At 41.0% G+C, this 27,513-nt stretch overlaps 2 protein-coding genes across 2 annotated transcripts in view; one reads left to right on the forward strand and one right to left on the reverse strand.

Annotated features, from left to right (window-relative positions):
• Positions 1–3,645: 3,645 nt before the first annotated feature.
• alas2 (aminolevulinate, delta-, synthase 2) lies at positions 3,646–18,600 on the reverse strand. The gene is made up of 10 exons (XM_084185307.1): positions 18,521–18,600; positions 16,960–17,324; positions 15,723–15,815; positions 14,910–15,132; positions 10,056–10,240; positions 9,506–9,685; positions 9,014–9,178; positions 7,554–7,822; positions 4,871–5,033; positions 3,646–4,479 (listed from the first exon to the last, which is right to left on the reverse strand). Exons 2-10 carry the CDS (start codon positions 17,300–17,302, stop codon positions 4,316–4,318), a joined length of 1,785 nt encoding a protein of 594 aa, XP_084041433.1. The 5' UTR covers positions 17,303–17,324; positions 18,521–18,600; the 3' UTR covers positions 3,646–4,315.
• A 700-nt stretch (positions 18,601–19,300) lies between these two features.
• Positions 19,301–27,513, forward strand: part of LOC311147781 (N-terminal EF-hand calcium-binding protein 1-like) — a 56,593-nt gene continuing 48,380 nt past the window's right edge. Inside the window, exons 1-2 of the mRNA XM_084184558.1 lie at positions 19,301–19,559; positions 27,033–27,057. Coding sequence (XP_084040684.1) covers positions 19,440–19,559; positions 27,033–27,057 — 145 coding nt within the window. The 5' untranslated portion in view covers positions 19,301–19,439. The remainder of the gene's footprint in view (positions 19,560–27,032; positions 27,058–27,513) is intronic.

Here is a 27,513-nt window from a genome sequence, read left to right on the forward strand (position 1 = left end):
TCATGGCCTCTGGTGATTGGCTCTTGTCATCTGATCAAGCATAGGGCATAGTTTTGGATCCATCATTATTTGTGTGTGTGTAGCTAGGTAGCTCCTCTGTGATAGTTAGGAATGTGATTTTTCCTTATTAATCAGAAATTCCTGCTTTTGGGACATTTATCCTACATTCTTATGTAATAGAAACTGACCCGTCCCATTGACAAAATTCAGATTTTCAAAATGTTCCACATCGTTGAAAAAGGGTTTCTAATTAAATCATGCTGCCAGATTATGAGGTTTATACAGTATGTTTTGACGGTAGATGCAGCTCTGAAGCGTGAACACTTGATAAAGTGTAGCTTTGCAGTGTAGCTTTGCCGTTATGTTACGAACAGTAACAAAAGTACAATGTATATTTTATGTATACAAAGATTCATGGTATTATAAGCAATATACTGTAGATAATGTAAGGTCTTCTCCTTGTAGGTGGTGAGGCAGCAGACTCTTTGCTGGAAAGGGCCAGATGTCATGCCTTGTTGAGCCAACGCATGACATCCATCTTTGATTTCAGCGCCATCTTGAAGGGGCACCCTGACCATGTACAGGCACTCTGTGGATGAGGCTTCACCTACCTCATGCTAAGCCAGCAGAAGGTACTAGGACCCCAACATGGGAGGTTCTTATCCGACTGTACATGCATGTACAAACAATAAAGACAACTAAAACATATCGACCAATCAGATTGCTTGGTCTGAACTAACCTTTTTATAATCACCTTTTTTTATCTCACGCAAGACAAAGTAATCAACTCTTATTACAAGACAAAACAATAAACTCTTATTACAAGAAAACGCAATTAACTCATATTACGAAACAAAACAGTCAACTCTCATCATAATATGTACTCACACAGTTGTCTGTGTTACTGTAGGCAGCAGCCCAGGGAGCAGGCAGTGCCCTGGCTCTCCTGACAGTGGCTGTGCGAGCGGGCCGTGGCTGACCTGGATCGGGTCATCCAGAGCCATGGGGGTCCCTCCGAAGCTGCCTCCCGAGCCCCAGAGGAGCAGCACATCTGGGACGAGGACCTGTGCCAGCAAGGCCGCAGCCTGGTGCTGTGCTCCCATGAGGGGCCCGCCCCCAACGACTTCACCCGGGCCCTAGAGCTCCACCGAGGCAAGGCCCTGCAGTGTGTGGAGGCCGGACTTGGGAGGTCCCGTCTGGCTGAGTGCTTCCTGTGGATGGCCCTGCAGCACTACAGAGAGCAGCAGCTCAGTAAGGCCTGGAGGCTGACCGAGAGTGGCCTAGTGGTGGACAGCGAGCACACGGAGCTGCGCAGCCTCAGGGCCAGGGTCAAGTGGGAGCACTGTACCATTGTAGTGGGTACCATTGTAGTGCCTCTGTCCCTTGAGATATCATTGTCGACAAAAAACCCTTCCAAGGTATAGCTCACTCAGAGTAAGCCTATGATTTTCCTGAGGAGATGCTTGAGTGATAATGTATGTTTGGGGGAGTGATTTTGGAAACTCAAATGACACTATACATACAAAAGTATGTGGACACCCTTTCAAATTAGTGGATTTGGCTATTTCAGCCACACCTGTTGCTGACAGGTGTATAAAATCAAGCACACAACCATGCAATCGCCATAGACAAATATTGGCAGTAGAATGGCTTTACTGAAGAGCTCAGTGACTTTCAACGTGGCACCGTCATAGGATGCCACCTTTCCAACAAGTCAGTTCGTGAAATGTCTGCCCTGCTAGAGCTGCTGTAAGTGCTGTTATTGTGAAGTGGAAACGTCTAGGAGCAACAACGGCTCAGCCGCAAAGTGGCAAGCCACACAAGCTCACAGAATGGGACCGCCGGGTGTTGAAGAGCGTAGCGCGTAAAAATCGTCTGTCTTCAGTTGCAACATTCACTACCGAGTTCCAAACTGCCTCTGGAAGCAAAGTCAGCACAATAACTGTTTGTCGGGAGCTTCATGAAATTGATTTCCATGGCCGAGCAGCCGCACACAAGCCTAAGATGACCATGTGCAATGCCAAGCGTCGGCTCGAGCGCTCCAAAGCTCGCCGCCATTGGACTCTGGAGCAGTGGATACGCGTTCTCTGGAGTGATGAATCACGCTTCACCATCTGGCAGTCCGACGGACGAATCTGGATTTGGCGGATGCCAAGAGAACGCTACCTGCCTGTTATGATGAGTTTCTCAGGTATCAAAGAATCAAGGATGCAAGGATATACTTAGACATTCTATGGAGATTTCATAGCAAGTATTTATTGAATCACGAGCTCGTGGGTTCATCTAACAAACGGACATGGCTTTGCCCTTCGTCAGTTGAACTAACTTGAACAAAGACACTCTACCTTATATACCCTTCTGTTACCATCTTCCTAACATACATCTGGCAAGTCTCCATGGGCACTCCCTGTCTTTGATGTTCATCACTCTTTACCCCAAGTCAGTATCCTAAACATCACTCATGCTATCCTAAATATCACGAATCTCCTTTGACATAATGGAATGTAGACTTCATGGCCCCAAACCACTCATCTCTTAACTCTTCCTCTGTCCTCACAATACTATGACATGACATCATTACACTGCCCCAATGCATAGTGCCAACTGTAAAGTTTGGTGGAGGAGGAATAATGGTCTGGGGCTAGGCCCCTTAGTTCCAGTGAAGGGAAATCTTAACGCTATAGCATATAATGACATTCTAGATGATTCTGTGCTTCCAACTTTGTGGCAACAGTTTGGGGAAGGCCCTTTCCTGTTTCAGCATGACAATGCCCACGTGCACAAAGCGAGGTCCATACAGAAATGGTATGTCGAGATCGGTGTGGAAGAACTTGACTGGCCTGCATAGAGCCCTAACCTCAACCCCATCGAACACCTTTGGGATGAATTGGAATGCCGACTGCGGGCCTAATCGCCCAACATCAGAGCTCGACCTCACTAATGTGACTGAATGGAAGCAAGTCCCCGCAGCAATGTTCCAACATGTAGTGGAAAGCCTTCCCAGAAGAGTGGAGGCTGTTATAGCAGCAAAGGGGGTACCAACTCCATATTAATGCCCATGATTTTGGAATGAGCTGTTCGACGAGCAGGTGTCCACATACTTTTGGTCATGTAGTGTATCTTATTCAAGGTAGCCAAGGTAGTGGGTTCGATCCCCTGGACCACCCATACACAAAAAAAATATAATAATAATAATAATTGTATGCACGCATGACTGTAAGTCGCTTTGGATAAAAGCGTCTGCTAAATGGCATATTATTTTATTATTATTATTATTCAAAGATAGGCCTAATAGAATAATGAGTGTTTCCTTGGGTAGTGTTTTGTAGACATTACTATTTGTAGACATGGAAAAGTCATGGAATAAATGTGTAATATGTGACTATTATGCAGTCATGATACTTATTTTGTTCCTGGTATTTAATAGAAAATTACGTGGAAACAATGGGTATTCCTTCGTGCTTACAAAGAACAATACTTCAACACAATATTGATACCTGGTACAACACAATATTGATACCTGGTGCTTGTTTGAAAGAATCCCAAAGGAACAAACAAGTATCACAAATTATTGCTGTGTAATTACATTTTGCTATTTTACTACATAACTAGTAAGACGGTAAACTATTTTCAAAAGATGCAACTACACACAAAGTTTTTTTATTTCAATTCATTTTCATTTATTTTTGAATTCCTGTGTAATAAACCAAATCGCTTCTACAGCAATATTTTTTTTTACATTCAATTTGTTACATTCAAGTTGAATAGTGATTCTGTTTAGTTTTTCCAGCCTCAATAACGTATCAGTGAGACAACTCATGATTGTGGTCTTTCACTATCAAGGGTGACCAAAGCACATGACAATTGATACAGAAATCTATACAATCCAAAATATCACCTTGAGATTAAATAGTTATTTTAGAAAGTGCCCATGTGCAGGTTTTACGTTTTAAGTCACTATGTGAAAGGGGCACACATTTTAGTTCACATAATTATAAATGTAATCTTATCTATTTTGGGGATAGCAAGTTACTTTAGAAACAATAAACACAGAAAATAAATACTGAATGAGATAAGATTAAAATGTGTAGTCTGCATAATACGTACGTTGTTTGAATGAAACCTGGTATGAAATAAGAGTGATGATATGATGATAATGATGTATAATGAATTATGTTTACATAAATACATATAGGAATGTACAGGTAACTGCCAAAATAATGGGAACACTTGAGTAATTGAGGGATATGTTGGTGTTTCCTTTATTTCGGAAGTTACCTGTATACGTTCATGAAAATCTTCCTCTGGTTTTGTACTAAGCGGACACAGTGATGTATTGAGGCTCCATGTTGCCAAAGTAGGATTTCTCCCACTCACTCATCAGGTCAAAGTGCAGTGGGCGGTCACAGAAGGTGCAGGAGACAGTCGCCGGCCCGTTCAGAAGGAGCCCCGTTTCTTGCCACACCTCCACGAGCCTCTCTGTCAATAAAAGTGAAACGTGTCAAACACAAAGAAACGTGAGTCACGGCTAACACAGCTAATAGTATTTGCTGCAGTATCTTATTTTAAGTCTACAGTGAATACACTGAGAAAGGATACTATTGGTAGTTGAAGTTTTCTTTCTCCAGACCCCCGATGTGTCAAATATGACCATTGACCATTAATGGGTTGAACACCACCGGACGTATTCACAAAGAGTCTCAGAGCTGATTTAGGATCAGTTTTGCCTTTTAGATCATAATGAATATGATTATATAGACAGGGGGGACCTGATCCTAGATCAACACTCCTACTCTAAGACGCTTGAACACAGGCCAATTCTACGGGAAACCCTGTCAGAGCAGTAGCAGCAGGTGGCTTTGTCACTCACCCACAAAGTACTCCATCATTGCGGGGTTGTGGTGAGGGGAGGGAGCCAGACGCAGCAGCTCCTCGCCTCGGGCTACGGTCGGGTAATTGATGGCCTGGACGTAGATGTTGTGTCGCTCCAGCAAGATGTCACACACCTTGGAGTTGAGCTCCGCATTACCAACCTGAGAAATGACAATGCATGCACACACACACAAATACAGTCTATGATCTCGATAATGAACTTAGTGTGCCGTGCTCAAACATGTTCAAAGTACATCCTTGCATCACTGTCATGTACAGAATGATCAGCCTGGGAGCCAGTCTGTTTCTGCTCTCTTGCCAACTCCTTATGGAATTCAATAAGGGTTTGCCAGAGAGCATACAGTAAACTGGCACTGAGGCTTCAGAGATAGCTTGAGTGGTAAAATATTTTGATAATAGATTACATGTTGTTTCTGGGGTAGGCAGTGGTAGAACAAGTACCCAGCTGTCATACTTGAGTAAAAGTAAAGATACCTTAATAGAAAATGACTCAAGTAAAAGTCACCCAGTAAAATACTACTTGAGTAAAAGTCTAAAAGTATTTGGTTTAAAATATACTTAACTACACTGCTCAAAAAAATAAAGGGAACACTTAAACAACACAATGTAACTCCAAGTCAATCACACTTCTGTGAAATCAAACTGTCCACTTAGGAAGCAACACTGATTGACAATAAATGTAAAATGCTGTTGTGCAAATGGAATAGACAACAGGTGGAAATTATAGGCAATTAGCAAGACACCCCCAATAAAGAAGTGGTTCTGCAGGTGGTGACCACAGACCACTTCTCAGTTCCTATGCTTCCTGGCTGATGTTTTGGTCACTTTTGAATGCTGGCGGTGCTTTCACTCTTGTGGTAGCATGAGACGGAGTCTACAACCTACACAAGTGGCTCAGGTAGTGCAGCTCATCCAGGATGGCACATCAATGCGAGCTGTGGCAAGAAGGTTTGCTGTGTCTGTCAGCGTAGTGTCCAGAGCATGGAGGCGCTACCAGGAGACAGGCCAGTACATCAGGAGACGTGGAGGAGGCCGTAGGAGGGCAACAACCCAGCAGCAGGACCGCTACCTCCGCCTTTGTGCAAGGAGGAGCAGGAGGAGCACTGCCAGAGCCCTGCAAAATGACCTCCAGCAGGCCACAAATGTGCAATTGTCTGCTCAAACGGTCAGAAACAGACTCCATGAGGGTGGTATGAGGGCCCGACGTCCACAGGTGGGGGTTGTGCTTACAGCCCAACACCGTGCAGGACGTTTGGCATTTGCCAGAGAACACCAAGATTGGCAAATTCGCCACTGGTGCCCTGTGCTCTTCACAGATAAAAGCAGGTTCACACTGAGCACATGTGACAGACGTGACAGAGTCTGGAGACGCCGTGGAGAACGTTCTGCTGCCTGCAACATCCTCCAGCATGACCGGTTTGGCGGTGGGTCAGTCATGGTGTGGGGTGGCATTTCTTTGTGGGGCCGCACAGCCCTCCATGTGCTCGCCAGAGGTAGCCTGACTGCCATTAGGTACCGAGATGAGATCCTCAGACCCCTTGTGAGACCATATGCTGGTGCGGTTGGCCCTGGGTTCCTCCTAATGCAAGACAATGCTAGACCTCATGTGGCTGGAGTGTGTCAGCAATTCCTGCAAGAGGAAGGCATTGATGCTATGGACTGGCCCGCCCGTTCCCCAGACCTGAATCCAATTGAGCACATCTGGGACATCATGTCTCGCTCCATCCACCAACGCCACGTTGCACCACAGACTGTCCAGGAGTTGGCGGATGCTTTAGTCCAGGTCTGGGAGGAGATCCCTCAGGAGACCATCCGCCACCTCATCAGGAGCATGCCCAGGCGTTGTAGGGAGGTCATACAGGCACGTGGAGGCCACACACACTACTGAGCCTCATTTTGACTTGTTTTAAGGACATTACATCAAAGTTGGATCAGCCTGTAGTGTGGTTTTCCACTTTAATTTTGAGGGTGACTCCAAATCCAGACCTCCATGGGTTAATAAATTTGATTTCCATTGATAATTTCTGTGTGATTTTGTTGTCAGCACATTCAACTATGTAAAGAAAAAAGTATTTAATAAGATTATTTCATTCATTCAGATCTAGGATGTGTTGTTTAAGTGTTCCCTTTATTTTTTTGAGCAGTGTATCAAAAGTAAATGTAATTGCTAAAATATACTTAAGTATCAAAAGTAAAAGTATAAATCATTTCAAATTCCTTATATTAAGCAAACCAATTAATCTCTAGAAATGCTATAGAAATGACCCAGTTAAATGAGAGGTGCACAGACAATCCACATGCTTAGAAGCTTAATTTGTGTCAACTAGATTATTATTTGAGATGATTCAACTATCAGGATGTGATGATTTTTAAAAATGTTTAACAGGTGGCTTGAGAAGGAACTATCAATGTCTTGGTGCAGGAGGACAGAACTACCAGAGAAACAAGAAGTTGAGAAAATGGCAGGGCCATGACACAGTAACTCTCATTACAGGAGTGAAATAGCTAGGGTATCCACTGCTCTTAACGCTGTAGTAGTAATAGAACATGTACTACAGTACCCATAATGCTCTGCACAACATATACAATGGTCTCCCTCCTGTCTCCTTATCAACACAAATGATGAAGTAGCAGTGTAAATGTAGTATCTCTTACAGTACCTTTATTGGGATGATGTGGCTGGGGCAATTGACCACAGGCAGTCCTTTCTCCAGGAGCAGCTGTCTCATGTGTTTGACGTTCCTCTGGTGGGCCCTGCGCAGCGCCTGGCCCTCAGAGCTCCTCAGGACCCTCACAGACTCCAGGGCCCCAGCCAGCACCATGGGGGGCAGCGAGGTAGTGAAGATGAAGCCTGCAGCGAAGGAGCGCACTGTGTCCACCAGCGCAGCGCTACTGGCAATGTAGCCCCCCACGCAGCCAAAGGCTTTACCTGCAGCAATGGTGAAGAAGAAGAAGAAGAAGAAATAGAAGAGGAAACAGAAGAAGAAGAAGAAATAATTATTCAATGGAATGCTTTGTATATATACAATAAAGCCATATACAGTATCTATAACTTACAGATATAGTATAACAAACACACCTCAAATCACAATGAACCATTATGGTTATGGGAGTTAGTGTACACTATTACTGGATTTTGGAAGCGATGGAGTATTCCTAGTTCAAATAATGTTTATCAAGTTTGAATGTGACCCAATGTGACCTAGCTAGGTTGACAACCACATACTCTGAAATAAGTATGCCAAAGACTAGATTTGCTAAATACCCCCTTGTCATCTAAGGTAGCCTTTATAAGCGCTGATCTAAAGTAATATTGAGTTCTACCTTCAAATGGTGAAGGTTAGGATTGAGAGAAGGTAAGCTGACCTTAGATCTGTGCATAAAAGGCAACTTATTCCTTGAGCTATCCACAGAAACTGCTCTTAGAGAGACTTATCAGCATGACCAGACTGGGTGTGTGGGAGCACTTCCACAGCTGATACGTATATCCCCTGGCCTGCTTTCTCTGTCGTGCCCTCGGTTAACCAACACCAGCGCATGATGAAAGTTGTTACTGCGATGTCAGCAATATAAATGTGTCAGTTAGTGCATGATGACCAGCATTAATTGGTTAAATGGGACCTATTCCAAGGAGAGACTCAAATCTATCTCTGCTGTGAGGGGCATTTCCCTAGCTCTGAGACAAGCTAAGACAGACAGAGACTAAATGGTTATAGCTATTATGGAACCTGCTTCCCTGTAAGTGTGTATAATAACAATAATTAAATGAATTAATAAAAACATATTACTAGTTCACTTTGTGGTAGTAGTCACAAAAAATCTAGACTTTTTTAGATTCTTGAAATAAAACAAATGAAATAAGTGGGAATCAACTGATGTCCCTCGTTGGGCTAGGGAAGAACTGTCCTTGTTTAAGCAGACACATCTGTTTATTTGATCTTTTATTTAACAAGGTGAGTCCCGTTGACATATTCATCTCTTTTTTAGGTGAGCCATGGGCAAGAGGAAGCACCAATAGTACAGAATAAAATGCAGTACAGCATGGTACAAAATATACTTATAAAAACAACAACAAATCCATAAAACATAGATACTCTTATCAAACCTGTTTATTGCTTACCCAAGGTTCCAGAGACAATGTCAATCTTGTGCATGATGTTGTCTCTCTCTCCCACACCGGCCCCTTGGGCTCCATACAGGCCCACAGCATGGACCTCATCAACAAACGTCAAGGCCCCATAGCGATGGGCCACATCACATAGCTCCTCCAGGGGACATATAGCACCTGAGAGCGAGTGAGATGAAATAGGATATACCACCTTTTACTGTAAATAACTGAGAGACCGTGGATATCATTACTGAGGCACTAAGCAATACAGAATTACGAAATGTGTAGCACTCAAAATTAACACTGACTGGGATATTATATTTTTTGAACGTAATATATTAATATGAGAGGATGTAACATACAATATTAGCAACAAATAAATAATACTGCTTGCTTATCTCATGTTAAACCACCACAAACCCCTAGCAAAATATATATTATGAAAGAAAACCAAAGATAAACCAACACGCAACATGAGCGTGTAGCCCATTTCGTCACACTTACCGTCCATTGAGTGCACGGTCTCAAAGGCCACGATTTTGGGCGTCTTGGGGTCGGAGCCACTCAGCAGTTCCTCCAGGTGTTGGCTGTCGTTATGGCGGAAGATGAAGCGCTTGGCGCCACTGTTCCTTATGCCCTGGATCATTGAAGCGTGGTTCCCCATGTCAGAGTAGATCTCACAGCCTGTATTTCAAAGCAGAGAGCCCACAAGGCAGAATTAACATCTACCAGCAATTATAGAGTGTGTGCATTATAGTACAAAGAACATATTTTGGAAAATAGATTGGTGGCACTAATGTGACCACATTGCCCTTGAAAGCAATGCTGAAGTTCTGATTAGAATGAAACGTTATAAGTATTGACTATTCCTCTCATTGCTACCTCTCATCTAGCCTGGTCCCAGATCTGTTAGTGCTATCTTGTCAACTCCTATGGTCATTGTCACAAGTTAGCAAGATAGCACAAACAGACCCTGGACCATGCTACCTCTTATCCTCTGTCAATGTTTGACTTTTAGCATGGAGACCAGGGAGGGCCCTGTGTTTAGGTTAACCTGGCAGCATTTTGGCTAGGGTGAAGAGGGTGGAGTCGTTGGCCACGAAGCAGGATGAGAAGACCAACGCTCCATCTTTCTGGTGGAGCTGGGCCAGTTCTTTTTCCAGCAGCACATGGAAGTTACTGGTGCCAGAGATGTTCCTGGTGCCTCCGGCACCCGCGCCATGCCTACTCAGGGCATCCCTGAGAGAATCCAAGAAGAATCACAGTCAAACATCACATCTTACACTAACCTCATCTCCAACACGTCAAAGAAGATATGTTATGGTTATTATTTTTATTTTTTCATAACAATTATAAAGACATTAAAATAAAATAATATATGTATATATATACAGCTCTGGAAAAAATTAAGAGACCATTGCAAATGTTTCTTAAATCAGCATCTCTACATGTATGACAGCCATTCCATACCAATGTCTGTTGAATTCCAACACAGGCACACCTCATTCTACTGAATTAGGTACTGATTAGGTGATCACATCCCAAATCTTATTTAACGAGGAAAAGTATAAAAACGACTGCTGTGGTCATCACTATCCTCTTGCAATAGGACCAGCTGGATGGCAAAAACAGTGCTAATAGTACCTCAAAAGTAATATTAATAAAAAAATAACTATTGACCATGCCAAAAGAGCTGAAAAGGAAAGTTTTGAGTGAGGAAAAGAAGGGTTCAATTCTGGCTTTACTAGCAGAGGGATACAGTGAGCGTCAGGTTGCTTCCATCCTTAAAATTTCAAAGACGGCGGTTCATAAGAACAAGGTCAAGCAGCAGACATTGGGGACAACAAAGTTACAGACTGGCAGAGGGCGAAAACGACTCTCTACTGACCGGGATGACCACCAACTCATTCGAATGTCACTCAACAACCATAGGATGACATCAAGTGACCTACAAAAAGAATGGCAAACGGCAGCTGGGGTGAAGTGCACGGCGAGGACGGTTTGAAACAGGCTCCTAGGGGCAGAGCTGAAGTCGTGCAAAGCTAGAAAAAAGCCCTTCATCAATGAGAAGCAAAGAAGAGCCAGACTGAGGTTTCAAAAGACCATAAGGATTGGACCATAGAGGACTGGAGTAAGGTCATCTTCTCTGATGAGTCCAATTTTCAGCTTTGCCCAACACCTGGTCGTCTAATGTTTAGACGGAGACCTGGAGAGGCCTACAAGCCACAGTGTCTCGCACCCACTGTGAAATTTGGTGGAGGATCGGTGATGATCTGGGGGTGCTTCAGCAAGGCTGGAATCGGGCAGATTTGTCTTTGTGAAGGATGCATGAATCAAGCCACGTACAAGGTTGTCCTGGAAGAAAACTTGCTTCCTTTTGCTCTGACATTGTTCCCCAATTCTGAGGATTGGTTTTTCCAGCAGGACAATGCGCCATGCCACACAGCCAGGTCAATCAAGGTGTGGATGGAGGACCACTAGATCAAGACCCTGTCATGGCCAGCCCAATCTCCAGACCTGAACCCCATTGAAAACTTCTGGAATGTGATCAAGAGGAAGATGGATGGTCACAAGCCATCAAACAAAGCCGAGCTGCTTGAATTTCTGCGCCAGGAGTGGCATAAAGTCACCCAACATCAATGTGAAAGACTGGTGGAGAGCATGCCAAGATGCATGAAAGCTGTAATTGAAAATCAGGGTTATTCCACCAAATATTGATTTCTGAACTCTTCCTAAGTTAAAACATTAATATTGTGTTGTTTAAAAATGAACATGAACTTATTTTCTTTGCATTATTCGAGGTCTGACAACACTGCATATTTTTTGTTATTTTGACCAGTTGTCATTTTCTGCAAATAAATGCTCTAAATGACAATATCTTTATTTGGAATTTGGGAGAAACATACCTATAAATAGTAAAACCAGAGAAACTGATAATTTTGCAGTGGTCTCTTAATGTTTTCTGCAGCTGTATATAAAGATAACAAATACCAAATAGCAGCAGGTACAATTATCAGCAGCAAATGCAATTAATGTACAGTAGTTAGCATTATAACTTGGTGACAAATAGCAGCAGATACAATTTCATAATACAGTTATATTTTCAGAGCTTTTCGGATCAACTAGTACAATTATTATTTATATTTGGCATGTGATTAAGGAGTGGTTGTATGAATAGATCACCAGAAATCCATTATCTTATTGCATTGGCAAAATACTGTAGGTGCAAAAAGGTTCCTTTTCTGGTCCAACATTTCGGGCAATTTGGTGAGGTGTCTGGGAACATACGATTTCATTTAACATTCCAACTTGAAAATGAATTTGTAGTTACTTTCCTTAATATTCAAACTAGTAAGTGGGTAGTGTATCTTATTACAGATCTCAAGCCAGACCTCCTCATCAAATTCCATACCTAAATCATTTTCCCACATCCTTTGAAGAGGAATAAAGGTGGATTCCTATTGTCTTGATAATGTGAGGTACATCTTAGCATTTATTCCTTTGATAGATATAGAATAATTATTAATTCTTCAACTTCTTACAACTGAGATCTCAGCTTTCCTTCTTTGATAATCATAAGGAAAACATTTCAGATTTGAAGATATCTAAAAAAAATCTGTACCAGGAATGTTGTATTCAGTACGGATTTCGATAAATTACTTAATTGTATTCTATCCACTACGGACCAGGTCAGCAAACCTCACAAGACCCAGCAAGCACCACCTATAGAGGTCGACCTTTGAGAACGCATTGGGCAGGTCAGGATTACAAGAGATAGACACAAGTAAAGAATACGTGTTTGAAATACCTAAGTACTTTCTACAGTCTGCCCATGCCATTAATGTGTTGTACATAGTAAAGGTCTTATTGTTATCACAAATATGTTAGAACCGATTAACAAACATAAGATTCTTTAGAGGTAAAAGGTGGCTAAATTGAGCTTCAATCTGAATATAGTGTCTGTCCAAAGTTCAAGACAACAAATTGCGAGTTTGGGCTGACCAATAATACAATTGGAAATTGGGCAGACCCAGACCCCCCATAGATTCAGGTTTGAGCAGAGTAGAGAACTTGATTATTTTTGTTACACCATATAAACCTTAATACAATTATTTTTTTAAAGAAAATAAAGAATAAGGTAAATAACAGGTCAACATCTTGATTATGTTTATCCTTCCAATCATAGTTACTGGGAGAGTGGACCAACGAATCAGGTCTTCTTTAATTTAGATAATTCTTTAGAACTGGGGTAACATTTATTCTCAAATATTTGAATCCATTTGGTTTCCAAGAGAAAGGACAGACCAAACTCAACTAATCTGTTAGCTGGCTTTTAGCAAACAGGCATTAGATTTGATAAAATTAGCTTTGTATCTAGAGAATGTACCAAATTAGGCATTAGTATCAACGATATGTGGAATGGAGTTCACTGGATTGACAACATACAATATAATATCATCTACATATAAAGATAGCCTATGTTCCTGATCTGCAATAATGGGACCTCTGATACTCTCATTAGAAAGTATGGACTCTGCCAGCGGTTCTACGGCCATCGAGAAGAGAAGGGGAGACAGAGGACAGCCTTGCCGGGTCCCTCTACTCAGGGGAAATTCTTGTGACCTTAAACCATTGGTGGAGACCATAACTCTGGGACTGGTATAAATCGCTTTGACCCATTTGATGAAATTAGCATCCATATGACATTTTTGCAAAACAGAGAAAAGGAAATTCCATTCAACTCTGTCGAACGCCTTCTCAGCATCTAATGACAACAATATAGAAGGAGTCTTATGCTCATTTAAATGGTTGATAACATCAAACAGACGTCTAACATCCGATGAGTACCTGTTTTTTATAAATCCCGTTTGATCGGGTTTAATAAGCGAGGGTAATAGAACCTCTAGTCCTCTGGCTATCAATTTAGTTACCACTTTGTAATCAAAATTCAACAAACTTATCCGTCTGAAAGAAGAGCATTCTAATTGGTCCTTCCCACTTTTAAGCAAGACACTGATACAAGCTGTATTCATAGAATCAGGCAAAATTCCCTTAATATAAAAGTAATCTATCATAGCCATAAATATAGGACATAGTTCTGGCCAGAACTGCTTGTAAAATTCACCTGGGAAGCCGTCTGGGCCTGGGGATTTATTATTAGGCATAGATTTAATTGCTGCAAATACTTCCTCAGGAGTAAAAGGAGAATTGAGAAACGGCTGCTCTGGTTTGGATAGTTTCGGGAGAGAAATGCTGTCTAAATATGATTGTAGGTCATGAGGTGAATAGTTGGATTGTGATGTATACAAAGTATCATAAAAGCCATAAAAGGCTTTATTTATCAAAATTGGGTCATAGGTGACTGAGTTATTCTGTAAGCTAATGGCGTTAATCGTGCGTTCGGATTGTTTCTTTTTTTTTCAATTGATAGGCAAGGAGCTTACTTGGTTTATTATCATACTGGTAATGTTTTTGTCTAATGCGGAACATTTTATCATTAATACAGCAAGTTTGTTCATGATTTAGTTTAGCCCTGGCTATGGTCAACTGCTTTGAACTTTCTAATACAGTACTTGAACTTTCTTGAGCTTTCTAATACAGTTCTGGGGGTAGCGTAAGAATATAATGTAGTATGATGAGCCATACATGTAGAATATCTAATAGAATATCTAAGGAATTGAGTCGGTTGAATTTCGACTTTGGTCTTTTTGCACTGGGTCATGGGCTCAATCTCAATTTGTGTTTCTATGATTCCTCACATCCTATCTCCTCGCCGCCTTCTCAACCATATTGGAAGAGAAGGTCCAAACTCCCTCCCCTTCTCCAATGTGTTTTGAGGAGGCAAGGAGAGAGGATGTGAGGGATCAAGAAAAGATGAATTGAGAAAGAATTCTGATGTCTGGCTTACTGAATCCCGTTGAGGACCCGGGGGTGGCTACCCATGCCTAGGTAGTCGTTACTGCACCAGACAGACACCTGGGAGCCTTCCCGCCCGGCAATGGAGTAGTCTTCGGCAAAGGGAAAGACGTCAGCGCGCCGATTCACCGTCTTAAAGATGCGGTAGGTGTGGTCATTCTTCTTCTCAAAGATCTTCCTGTAGAAGAAGCCATCGTAGTCGAAACTGGGGCCAACTGGAGGGGTTAAAAGTATAATAGTGTCAGCGATATTCTGTTGTGAAACAGACATACATATAGTTTCTCAAATTATGTGATTTTAAATCCAATAACTTGGTTAATTTGATGAAGAATGAATCATCATGTATCCATTGAATGAAAAGAAAATTGGGTCCCACTCTACATACCGGTAGTAACTTGATACATCTGTGATACCTGATTGTGGTTTATGCAACTATGCATTGACATACCATTTACAAATCAACTCAAATTGCTTGCGTTTAAACCTCATTTCGCTGTGCATAATTATTGCATAAGATTACTTGATTGTAAACAGGCATATACTTGGTAATCTGTTCCCTTTTAAAGCTGTGCAAACAGATAAGTTGTATGTAATACAACGTATGTAAATGTATTTACACAGTACCTGCCAATGAAATAATCATTAAATTGGTATCAAATTACCACTTAATATAAAGTGTGACTGAAAACAGTTCTGGGTGATGTACTGTATTATATCAGTATAATTTATTGTAGAACTACAGTGTAACTTCTGCTCTGATTGAGTCAATGCAAAAGAGTCACACTGGTATTATGAACTGATTCACCTATGTTGTCCTTCAGGAGGTGGGACACACTGGGGGTTTGGACCATCGGCATGATGGAGTCCTCGAGTTCCTTCAAAAGAGAACTCTGCATACCTGTGACAGAGAGCAGGGGTATAACAGTCTGTACTATACTGTATTTCTCATTTATTTTTACCCCAGTTTGTTTCTTTGTCTTAAGTGGGGCAAGTGTACATTGTTTCACTGTGTTTAGAACTTGGACCTGTTGTTTGTGTCTACCAAAGTGTGTCTGCTGTGTTTGCGCTGGTGTTTGTGTCCATTGAGCAAGTTTTGGAAGCTAAACACCTAGGTATAACATTACATGGTCAATTATCATGGTCAAGTCATATTGACAAAATTATTGTGAAGATGGGGAAGGGTATAAAAATATGTTATAAAAAGATGTGCATTTTTTTACACAATAATCAACTGTACTAGTTGTTCAGGCTCTGGTCTTGTTCCATCTTGATTACTGTCCGGTAATAGGGTCAAGTGCAGCAAAGAAAGATATAGTAAAGCTACAGAGCAGCACACCTTGCCCTTAACTGCACATACAGAACTAACATCAACAACATGCATGCCAGTCTTTCCTGGTTGAGGGATTAACTGCTTCTCTTCTAGTTTTTATGAGAAATATTGCTGTGATTAAAATTTCGGATTGTCTGCATAATCAAATAACATTCAGGTCAGACACCCATACATACCCCACAAAAAGGAAACGGGAAAGGGGGATACCTAGTCAGTTATAAAACTGAATCCATTCAACTGAAATGTGTCTTCCGCATTTAACCCAACCCAAGACCACCAGAGGTCTCTTCACAGTTCCCAAGTCCAAAACGAATTCACGGCAATGTACAGTATTATACAGAGCCATGATCGCATGGAACTCCATCTCCAATTACTCAAGCAAACAGCAAAATTACCTTTAAAAAACGTATTAAACAACATCTCATGGAACGGCGGGGACTGTGAGGGGACACACACACAAACACACACACACACAGACACACTCTAACACACATTATTTTGTTGTTGTATTCTTTGTATTCTTTTTTAGTTGTATTGTTTGTATATCATTGTATTTAAATTTGTGTGTCTGCCCTTGTCTATCAGTGTATCAGTGTTTTGTTACTTGTCATGTTTTGTGTTTTTTGTGGACCCCACGAAGAGTAGCTGCTGCTTCTGCAAAAGCCAATGGGGATCCAAATAAACAAATAAACTACTATTGTGTTGTCTTTACCTGGGTTAGACTCTGTCGGGACGTCCTCCTGAACCTCAGGGCTCGCTCTTACCATGCCAATCTGGTTGGAGACAAAGGGACATCCCTTGGACATGGAGACAGCCACCTGGGTTGCTGATTGGGCAAAATGACGCTTTGAGTCCACCCTCAGGGGCAGGAGGCCTGCTGACTGGGTAGAATGGATGGTTGTCTTCCTCTCCTTGGGGATTGAGGCACAAACAGTGATCTGGCGGGCAATCATGGGGCATCGGTCGGCCATGGAGAGGAGAGTGGCCCCAGTTCTCAGCAAAACAGGCTTGGGGGCCGACTTCAGGAAGGGGCAGTGGTGAAGGAAAGCGGCCATGGCTCTTGAAGCAGTTTTGACTCTGGATCAACACATAAGACATAGGACATAAGACCTTTCAAACATCAAATTCGGACACTTTGTATGGTATAGATGTAGTATCTATGCAACATCTAATTTACACCAGTTTAGGGCTACTTTGAATCGAACTGTCAGCAATATAAGGTTTTAGGGATTTGAAATTGTTTCTGAAATGTGGGAACAGTGTGGCCCATTATTTACGTTTGAAGAAAATACAGAGTGGATGGAATAGGTGCGCCTGCGGGCGCGGCTTATCTTGTCTGTTCAGGCGCGCGCTTTTCATGCTCTGCGAGGTGCAGAAGCAAGATTCCGACAAAAAGACGTCATTGCTCAGGGACTGTGGACGATTATTAGTGAGCATCAGTGTATTTAAAAATCGAATCTTAGGAGACGACGTGGATGTCTTTTAGTTTTTGATGACAAAACACAGAAATATTTGGCCTATACTATTTCTGTCACCGTGACCAAACTAGTTTGTAAAGTCTTAGCCTAATTAATAAAAAATCCAAACCAGCCATTTCGGATTATTATAAGAATAATAAAGGTTTCCGCACGCATTGGTTTAGTGGTTGTTTTGTTTGGAACTAACTAATCCTTAGCTTTAACGAGCATTTCATGTAAAGAATATAGGCTACTCAGCTGGAATGCGGTTAGGAGATAAGAAGCCAATTCTCAGCATCTGTGGTTTATTCTGGTGGTTTAAGGTTTGATCTCCAAGTTAGTCTATCTAGATCCACAGCAGCTGAGCTCTATGAGGCCATTATTCGGTCAAACGTCCCAGGGAAGTAAACCATTGATCCTAATGCTTGAGGAGTAACGACCAAACACAGCTTACATGTATTCACATTCAAGTGACACACTATGTGCATTCCTGTAGTTCATCTATGGTTTTAGGGTTAGCTTCTTTATGTATTTTCTATAGCTTTCTTTATGTCTTTGTTGTTGTTGTTGTTTAGCACTTAGAGATGATAAAATGAGAAGCACTACATGAAATGTATTTGGCTGTTATCTATTATTTATGTGAACTGGACATGTAGGCTAGATGTCAACGACCATATATACACACAGCAGGCCTACTTAATAGGTTCCTTTAGCCTGTAAGTGTAGAATTGCCTAATTTGAAGTATCATACGCAATAATATTATGCTAACGAAATTGCTTAGGGCCAATCAAATAGAATAATTCAGAACATCTTACCTGTTGACCTGCACTGAGGACGAACTTCAAAACAGCAATAGACAGAGATGCATCTGTCGTCAAAAGTTAGGGCAGTGACGTTGTCAGCATTATGCAATATTCTGCGAAAATGATTCTTGTTCACACCCATACTTTTTCACGTAGGGGGCCAGGCTGGGGACTAGGAGTAACCAAATTGTAAAAGGACATGATGGATTTTAAGGATAGCCTAACCCTAATGCTTTTTGTCCAATTGCTGCGGTTTGTGATGTAGGGCCTATAGGCAATTAATAAAAGTGTAATTACTGTCAAATATAGGCCTACAAAAACAAACACGTCTGTGCAATTTATATTTAATCTTAACCTTAATATACTGTATGAATAAAATACATATTCAGTCCAGCCTATAGTGGTATCTGAATGTTAAATTTGTGTTTAACATTGTGTCATACCAAAGACACAAAGTGCTCATTATTATTATTATCGGCTCTCTCTCTATCACTCACACACATCTTTATCATATAATTAAATATAACACTTTTATATAATTATAAAGATGTAGCAATATAATGTATCTCTATGATCATCATTTTCCTCCTTTTCAATTGCAGTTTATTCAAAGGCTCTCGTTAATTAGACAGGTTGGGTGTCATGGCCTTATAAAATGTGGGCTACACAAGTGCTCGCCAGCAGATGGTGCGTTCCACATATCTTTTCATCAGCAATTCGCTCGTTACAGTGGAAAGGCGGAGCCGGAGTTTCTTATGTTGTCAAATCAAATTGCTGTGCAAACTGGCCAGCAGCCTCCTCGAACGGAAAGCGAGACGGTAGCCTATCTTCATATGAGCAGAATCAGAGGATAGACCACGGTCATCATAAACAGGACCAAGGACTGTCATTCATTCAGAGTTAATTAATTGCATCCAAATAGATTCTCAAGATGCTGGCATGCACAGAAATGATCACAATGTGTCTTCAGTCTGCTAAGCATGACCACCACAGGAAACAGCAGCAGCTCCAGCAGAAGAACCAAAACCAAGGAATCTCTATCTTCCAAGATGTAAGTAGCCCAGTCTGCATCCATCGTCAATATTTTAAATAAATGGAAGCATTTTACTGAGTATGTCGCATCATTTGACATAATTTTTTATCATGTTGTCAATGGCATTATGCACTTTGAAATTATATGCCAGGCAGCTGTCAAAGCGTTCAAAGATGCTGCAGGTCGACATTAAAAGTAATTTATCTGTTGAACCAACAAAAAAAAGCCATTAGAAATTCTATCAAATAATGCTATAATGATTTTTTATTTGTTTAATTGCACTCTTGCATGTTATTGTTAGTGTGAAAATCATCTGATGTTAACAATACCACGAAATCTCACATCAAATTAACACATCTGCTCGATGTTTTATTTTAAGACCCATAACAAAAAAACGGCTTTAGGCTCTGTTATATATATAGCATACCATTTCGCCTACCATTGGATCTCACATGGTCATAAGGGTCATGACATTGGCGGTAGAATAAATGAATGAATGGATGAACAAAGGAATAAATGAATGAATAAATGAATAAAATATTAACCAATTCACTAATTCAAGATCATCGTTGACGTAATGCTTTTTTCTTTGTTTTTGTTCTATTCTTTTATGTGATATGTTTCTATTGTACATCACAGGAAAGAGGAGGAATAAGGAAACCTTGCATGCCTAAAGTGTTTGGATTTTACTGCTATTAACTTGACCTAGATTGACAATGGTCTGTTGAGGCATCTTGGCCAGATTTTGGGTTGGATTGGTCATGCTTGCTCCAGCAGCATAACAATGCTCATTATTAATGTTACTAATTATCTAAACTCCATGTCCGAAAAAGGAGTAGCCTGTTCTGATAGGCCTCTAGCAAGAAGTATTGGTCATTAATAATTTACATAAAAGCCAGCCTACAGTACACCATTGCCTTCAAGTCCCGTTTCCGCAGTAAAAACAATTAAATTACCCTATCTCTTTATAGAGTTTATGCTAAGGCGAATGTAGCCTACACTGTTCTGGCTAGTAACAAAAAATTCGAAAAAATATATATGATTTCAATAAATTAGGTGATGGAGTGCTTTTGCATATGCATTTTGATTATATATTTGCCTTTAGGTAGGCTATTACATAATAAATAATCCTATAATAAGTGCAAGGCATGAAATTGTAACCAATGGAGGACTTTTGTGTGCATTTTGATTGTTTGCCTACAGGTAGGCTATTACATAATAATAATAATATGATGAAGAGAAGATGACACTGCAAGTAACCAATGACCCTCAATAGCGTCACTGTCTTGTTGCCTCAGCCAGATATCCCTCCAATCGGATTTAAAGAAGAGCGTTTTCCACATTTAACTGATTCAGGTAATTGGCATATAACAGGAGCAGTAAGTGCAGTATAAGTGCACATTAAAGGATGAAATGCAATCGACTCCCATTCACTGAGTCCACTGTAATATATGAGATGGCATCTCCAAAAAAGGCTTTTTCTATGGTTGGGTAGTGGATGTTCATCTATCCTACTGTATCCTAATGAATGCACATTGAGCAGTTTACATGCATAGAACAATCTGTGCTTGACGTCTAACCCACAGGGTTGCCAATTTAATGTTCTCCAGTTAGACGAAGCCCAAACCCTTTAAAGCACAGTTGGCAGAACTAACAATTCACTTGAATGACACATGCTGTCATTGCTTTATCAACACATGTATTGTTCTCCAGCTAGATTAAGCAGTTGAAGCCAAAAAAAACTCACAGTAGTGCAAAAGGCAAAACTGTCTCACCTCAGTTTATGTGGTCTGGACAATTCTGTCACCACCTCAGGAGATGTTTACAATCTGGCTGCCGGTAAACCAAAGTCTGTTAGAAATTGATTGATCTAGGAAATTTGTGTAGTCTACAGTGTGTGTTGGACCAAAGAAGAGATCGACAACCAGAGATTTAATACGATGTGCACAAAGGAGAAGCAAGTTCTGAGGGACCCAGAGTCTTGTCTCATTTTATATCCAGAACAGAAAACAATGGAACAATAGCCTAACAATATGTTTTCATGACAGCAACAGTAGGGGTAAAATAATAAAACCAAGGCCAACATATAGCCTACAATGGCGGGGCGTTAATTATATCTATGCTGGAGCTGGGGTTAGGTTTACGTAGGTATAGTGTTGAGGTTGGGATTAAGGGGTAAGGTAAGGTTAGGGTTTGTGGACAGTAAGTTTAAAGTGTCTTCACATCCCTTTCACTGTTATCACATTTTGCTGCTTCAACTTTAACACTAGCCAGCTATTTATTGCAGATCAACAGAGTTGCATTTGATAGTTTGTTGACAGTTTGAGCATGTAGACGAGAGACAATCTATAGGGGACTATCCAATAGCCTAACTATCCAATACATTTGGACTTCCAATAGGGTTCCGCGAATGAGGATATTGACTAATAAAAAGCGAACCAAGGTTTAGTAGGTGTGTACAACCAGTAAGTATAAATATGTTAAAGATAAATAGTACTGTAGGCTAGGTCTGCATATAAAAGATGTAGCAAAGAGTTGACTTCATTTTTCCATGTTTTAAATTATTTTCACTACACATGGGGATGGGATTGTATTTTTATGCCTGATGCTTACAGCAGTTGTTTTCCCCCTCGTTTAATTTTCCTTCCGATTTAACGAGGGAACGGCGCTGCACTCTCAGTACAGTGTTGCAGGGAAATGTTCCTACTTATTTATTCTGCCTTCTTCTCAAAGGCCTCATTAGAGTTGAGTAAGGGCTCTATTCAATCTGTATAGCTGAAGCGTTACAGATTGCGTGATAGAAATGTAAAGGTAATTCTGAATGAGCCGACATATGCAGCAATTACCGTAAAGCAGCCTCCGCTAACGCGGGAACATTGCATTTCAATTTCAATCACGCTGTAACGCTGAACTTTCGCGATACGCATTGAATAGTTTCCTCTGCCTCTCTCTGGTATTATTGGCGGTGATGCGCATTGCACTGAAGGTTTGAGGGTTGGTTCACTACATTTTGCTGAGTAGGCTAGTAAGAGTTTATGATAAACAAGCTTCAAGACATGTTGCACAACACAATGTTATTTTCGAGCTTAATATTTCCCTCTGAAGCTGTTGGGGACAAGGACACGTTGTGTGAGCGGTTAAAACCCTAAATTGGGGTATAATCTGTGTACCTCTTTGAGTTCTGTTGACCTGGATAAGAATCAGCATGACAGGCTCACAGTTTGGCACCATGTGGAATGTCTGAAGGTGAGTTGGTAGATACCATATCAGCCCCTCATGACATGGACTAAAATGTCCGCAGGAGAACCTTTTATAGGACAGTTCAGATGTCATTTACATAGATATGCGCCAGGGTTGGGGTCAATTCCACTTCAATTCATGAAGCAAACCGAAATTCTAATTCCAATTCCAATATTCCTCATTGAAAAGCAGTGGAAATTGGATTTGTAATTTCAGTTTACTTCCTGAACGGACTGAACTGAAATTAAACTCAACCCTTATAGCAGGGGTGTCAAACTCATTCCACGGAGGGCCGAGTGTCTGTGCGTTTTTGGTTTTTAGTTTCAATGAAGACCTAGACAACCAGGTGAGTTCCTTTCTAATTAGTGACCTTAATTCATCAATCAAGTACAAGGGTGGAGCGAAAACACTCGGCCCCCCGTGGAATGAGTTTGACACGTGCCTTATAGGCACCCCAAAATAGCTAGCAGGACATACCAACCATTAGAACTTACCCACTGGGCACAGACTTCAATTCAATGTCTATTCCACATTGGTTCAAAGTCATTTCATTGAAATGATGTGGAAACACCGTTGATTCAACCAGTGTGTGCCTAGTTGGTACCAACCATTGAGCTACAGTTGAACAATGTTGGGAGTTAAGGAGCTGGTCTTAGGTGTTTTCTGAGACAGTTATTCACTATGGGGTGCTCAGTAGATCTCACTTGAATGAAGGTATGATGTTGTTTTAAATGGACACCCAGCAGTGCATGTCTTGGCTTCACAGCCGAGTGTGTTTGATAGGTAGCCATTATGAACCGGTGTGCAACGCTCTCAATACTGCACTCAGCCAACCATTGGACTCTAGGTCTTTGAGTGGATTTTGTACTGACTTAAATGCACAAAGGAGTTTCAATGGATATAGAGCTAAATTAATTGGACAAAGTGTCACTAATGTAACACTTGATGAAGGGCCTGATTGGACATGTGTGCTAACACAACATTCAGCCCTCATTTGGGCAAATATTTTCCCTGCGGTGCTTCAGCCTGGTCTTAGAGCGAAAAGTATTATAGTTGACAAAAATCCGTGCCACTCCATTTAGTATGATATCTTACTTTACATTAGGTTACATTACATTGGCCTACGTAAATCCTGGACACTCAAATTAGTATGATATGTTACATTTGGTATGACAGTAGGTTACTTAAGGCGAAAATGAAAGAAGGGTGGTTGGTCTGTGTAAGGGTTGGGGTGAGGTGTGACCCAGGTGCAGTGCAGGATATACAGTAGGCAGTAGGCAGAGATGGTGAAACAAGTATCTTTACTGGTGGTCCCGAAGCCAAAATACAAAATAACGGACTTATCACGATAAAAGAAAGGCGGAGCAAATAAGTCTCCAAAAACCGTCTGACAACCAAAATACGAAATACTACCTAAGACTGAAACAAATAACGAAACAGGGAGAACACTTCTCACGTACCTGTACATAGATCTCCGATCAGACACTGAGTAGTACTGCTGGACATAGAGAAACTAGCAGAGAAAACTGAGCAAGGGAACACAGGGAAGTGAGGGCATAAATACACAGGTGAACCGATAGACACAGGTGACACCAAAAGGATGATGATTAGTCCCGACAGTGATTGAGGAGGTGCCTAAGGTTGTCGGAGGATGACACCTAGTGGGTCGCTCCGAAACTGCGACCCCCTCCTGTAACAGGTCTGGGTGGATGGGTAAGCATATAACGCAAATGTCTAGCAACCTAAAGGTTGCAGGTTCGAATCTCATCACGGACAACTTTAGCAACTTTGCAAATACTTACTACTTTACAAATACTTAGCATGTTAGCTAACCCATTAACCTAACTCCTAACCCTAAGCTTAACCCCTAACCTAACGAATCATATCATACTAAAGCAGTCGAACGTAATACAGTGGGGAAAAAAAGTATTTAGTCAGCCACCAATTGTGCAAGTTCTCCCACTTAAAAAGATGAGAGAGGCCTGTAATTTTCATCATAGGTACACGTCAACTATGACAGACAAAATGAGAAAAAAAAATCCAGAAAATCACATTGTAGGATTTTTTATGAATTTATTGGCAAATGATGGTGGAAAATAAGTATTTGGTCAATAACAAAAGTTTCTCAATACTTTGTTATATACCCTTTGTTGGCAATGACACAGGTCAAACGTTTTCTGTAAGTCTTCACAAGGTTTTCACACACTGTTGCTTGTATTTTGGCCCATTCCTCCATGCAGATCTCCTCTAGAGCAGTGATGTTTTGGGGCTGTCGCTGGGCAACACAGACTTTCAACTCCCTCCAAAGATTTTCTATGGGGTTGAGATCTGGAGACTGGCTAGGCCACTCCAGGACCTTGAAATGCTTCTTACGAAGCCACTCCTTCGTTGCCCGGGCGGTGTGTTTGGGATCATTGTCATGCTGAAAGACCCAGCCACGTTTCATCTTCAAGGCCCTTGCTGATGGAAGGAGGTTTTCACTCAAAATCTCACGATACATGGCCCCATTCATTCTTTCCTTTACACGGATCAGTCGTCCTGGTCCCTTTGCAGAAAAACAGCCCAAAAGCATGATGTTTCCACCCCCATGCTTCACAGTAGGTATGGTGTTCTTTGGATGCAACTCAGCATTCTTTGTCCTCCAAACATGACGAGTTGAGTTTTTACCAAAAAGTTATATTTTGGTTTCATCTGACCATATGACATTCTCCCAATCCTCTTCTGGATCATCCAAATGCACTTCAGACGGGCCTGGACATGTACTGGCTTAAGCAGGGGGACACGTCTCGCACTGCAGGATTTGAGTCCCTGGCGGCGTAGTGTGTTACTGATGGTAGGCTTTGTTACTTTGGTCCCAGCTCTCTGCAGGTCATTCACTAGGTCCCCCCGTGTGGTTCTGGGATTTTTGCTCACCGTTCTTGTGATCATTTTGACCCCACGGGGTGAGATCTTGCGTGGAGCCCCAGATTGAGGGAGATTATCAGTGGTCTTGTATGTCTTCCATTTCCTAATAATTGCTCCCACAGTTGATTTCTTCAAACCAAGCTGCTTACCTATTGCAGATTCAGTCTTCCCAGCCTGGTGCAAGTCTACAATTTTGTTTCTGGTGTCCTTTGACAGCTCTTTGGTCTTGGCCATTGTGGAGTTTGGAGTGTGACTGTTTGAGGTTGTGGACAGGTGTCTTTTATACTGATAACAAGTTCAAACAGGTGCCATTAATACAGGTAACGAGTGGAGGACAGAGGAGCCTCTTAAAGAAGAAGTTACAGGTCTGTGAGAGCCAGAAATCTTGCTTGTTTGTAGGTGACCAAATACTTATTTTCCACCATAATTTGCAAATAAATTCATTAAAAATCCTACAATGGGATTTTCTGGATTTTTTTTCCTCAATTTGTCTGTCATAGTTGACGTGTACCTATGATGAAAATTACAGGCCTCTCTCATCTTTTTAAGTGGGAGAACTTGCACAATTGGTGGCTGACTAAATACTTTTTTTCCCCACTGTATGTGATACTAGAGTTGTCGAACGTAAAATATCATACTAAATGGGTCAAAGCAAACTGGTGCGATCAAGATGTAGGATACTATATGTCCTACAATTCATATTATATTGTAAATTACGACCACTATTACATTGGTAGGGCAATGTAATGTAGCCTAACTTAAAGTAGCATATCATACTAAATGGAAAGGTTCAGATTTGAGTAAAATATAATACGTTTTGCTCTGAGACCAGGTTGAGTGCTTATGCAACCTTTCCGGAACAGCTCTATTATAGTTTTGCCTGGCAAAAGACCAATGTTCCTCAAATGACCAATAATCATTTGCCTAGCAAATGACAAACTTTCCTCCAGAGCTACATCCTGGTAAACATTTATGTCACTGTTTATAATTTCCTGAGATGACATCTCTCTCAGATACAAATAATACTTGTGGATATTATAGTTCATCTTTAATGTTTTCTTGTGCACCAACGCAGTATGCTAAAACATTTATTATGATATTATACATGGACTCTGATTCATAAATACATTAATTTTCCTAACGTGCCTCAAAGTTCTTTTACATCCTGGTTAATTTGTCAAGGTAGAATCTCACCCTTTTATTTTGTGTAACATTTTCCACATAAGGAAGTTTTCCAGATTTTTTGTGACACTTTTTACAGCATGTTTCACAATGTTGTTATTTGAAGCTTTAAACATGAATTATGTAGATTGTTTGATTGAATGTTTGTTGTTTTTTCATTTCCAGATATTTCGCCGTGCAGACAAAAATGGTGAGTACAATTTATGATATTAAAAAGATAGTCACACTAATGATTTGCTTTCAAGGTTTTTTAAATGGCCTCCTTGCATGAACTGTATGTGTCTGCAACGTGGTCTCAGAGCATTTCGTATTATTCTGTAAATCCAAGACTCTCCATTTAGTATGATATGTTACGTTTCATATGTACACTACCGGTCAAAAGTTTTAGAACACCTACTCATTCAATGGTTTTTCTTTATTTTTACTATTTTCTACATTATAGAATAATAGTGAAGACATAAAAACTATGAAATAACACATATGGAATCATGTAGTAACCAAAAAAGTGTTAAAAAAATCAAAATATTTTTTATATTTGAGATTCTTCAAATACCCACCCTTTGCCTTGATGACAGCTTTGCACACTCTTGGCATTTTCTCAACCAGCTTCACCTGGAATGCTTTTCCAACTGTCTTGAAGGAGTTC

Source organism: Coregonus lavaretus, assembly GCF_964263955.1.
Source record: "Coregonus lavaretus genome assembly, chromosome: 20".
In the NCBI taxonomy this organism is placed as follows: domain Eukaryota; kingdom Metazoa; phylum Chordata; class Actinopteri; order Salmoniformes; family Salmonidae; genus Coregonus; species Coregonus lavaretus.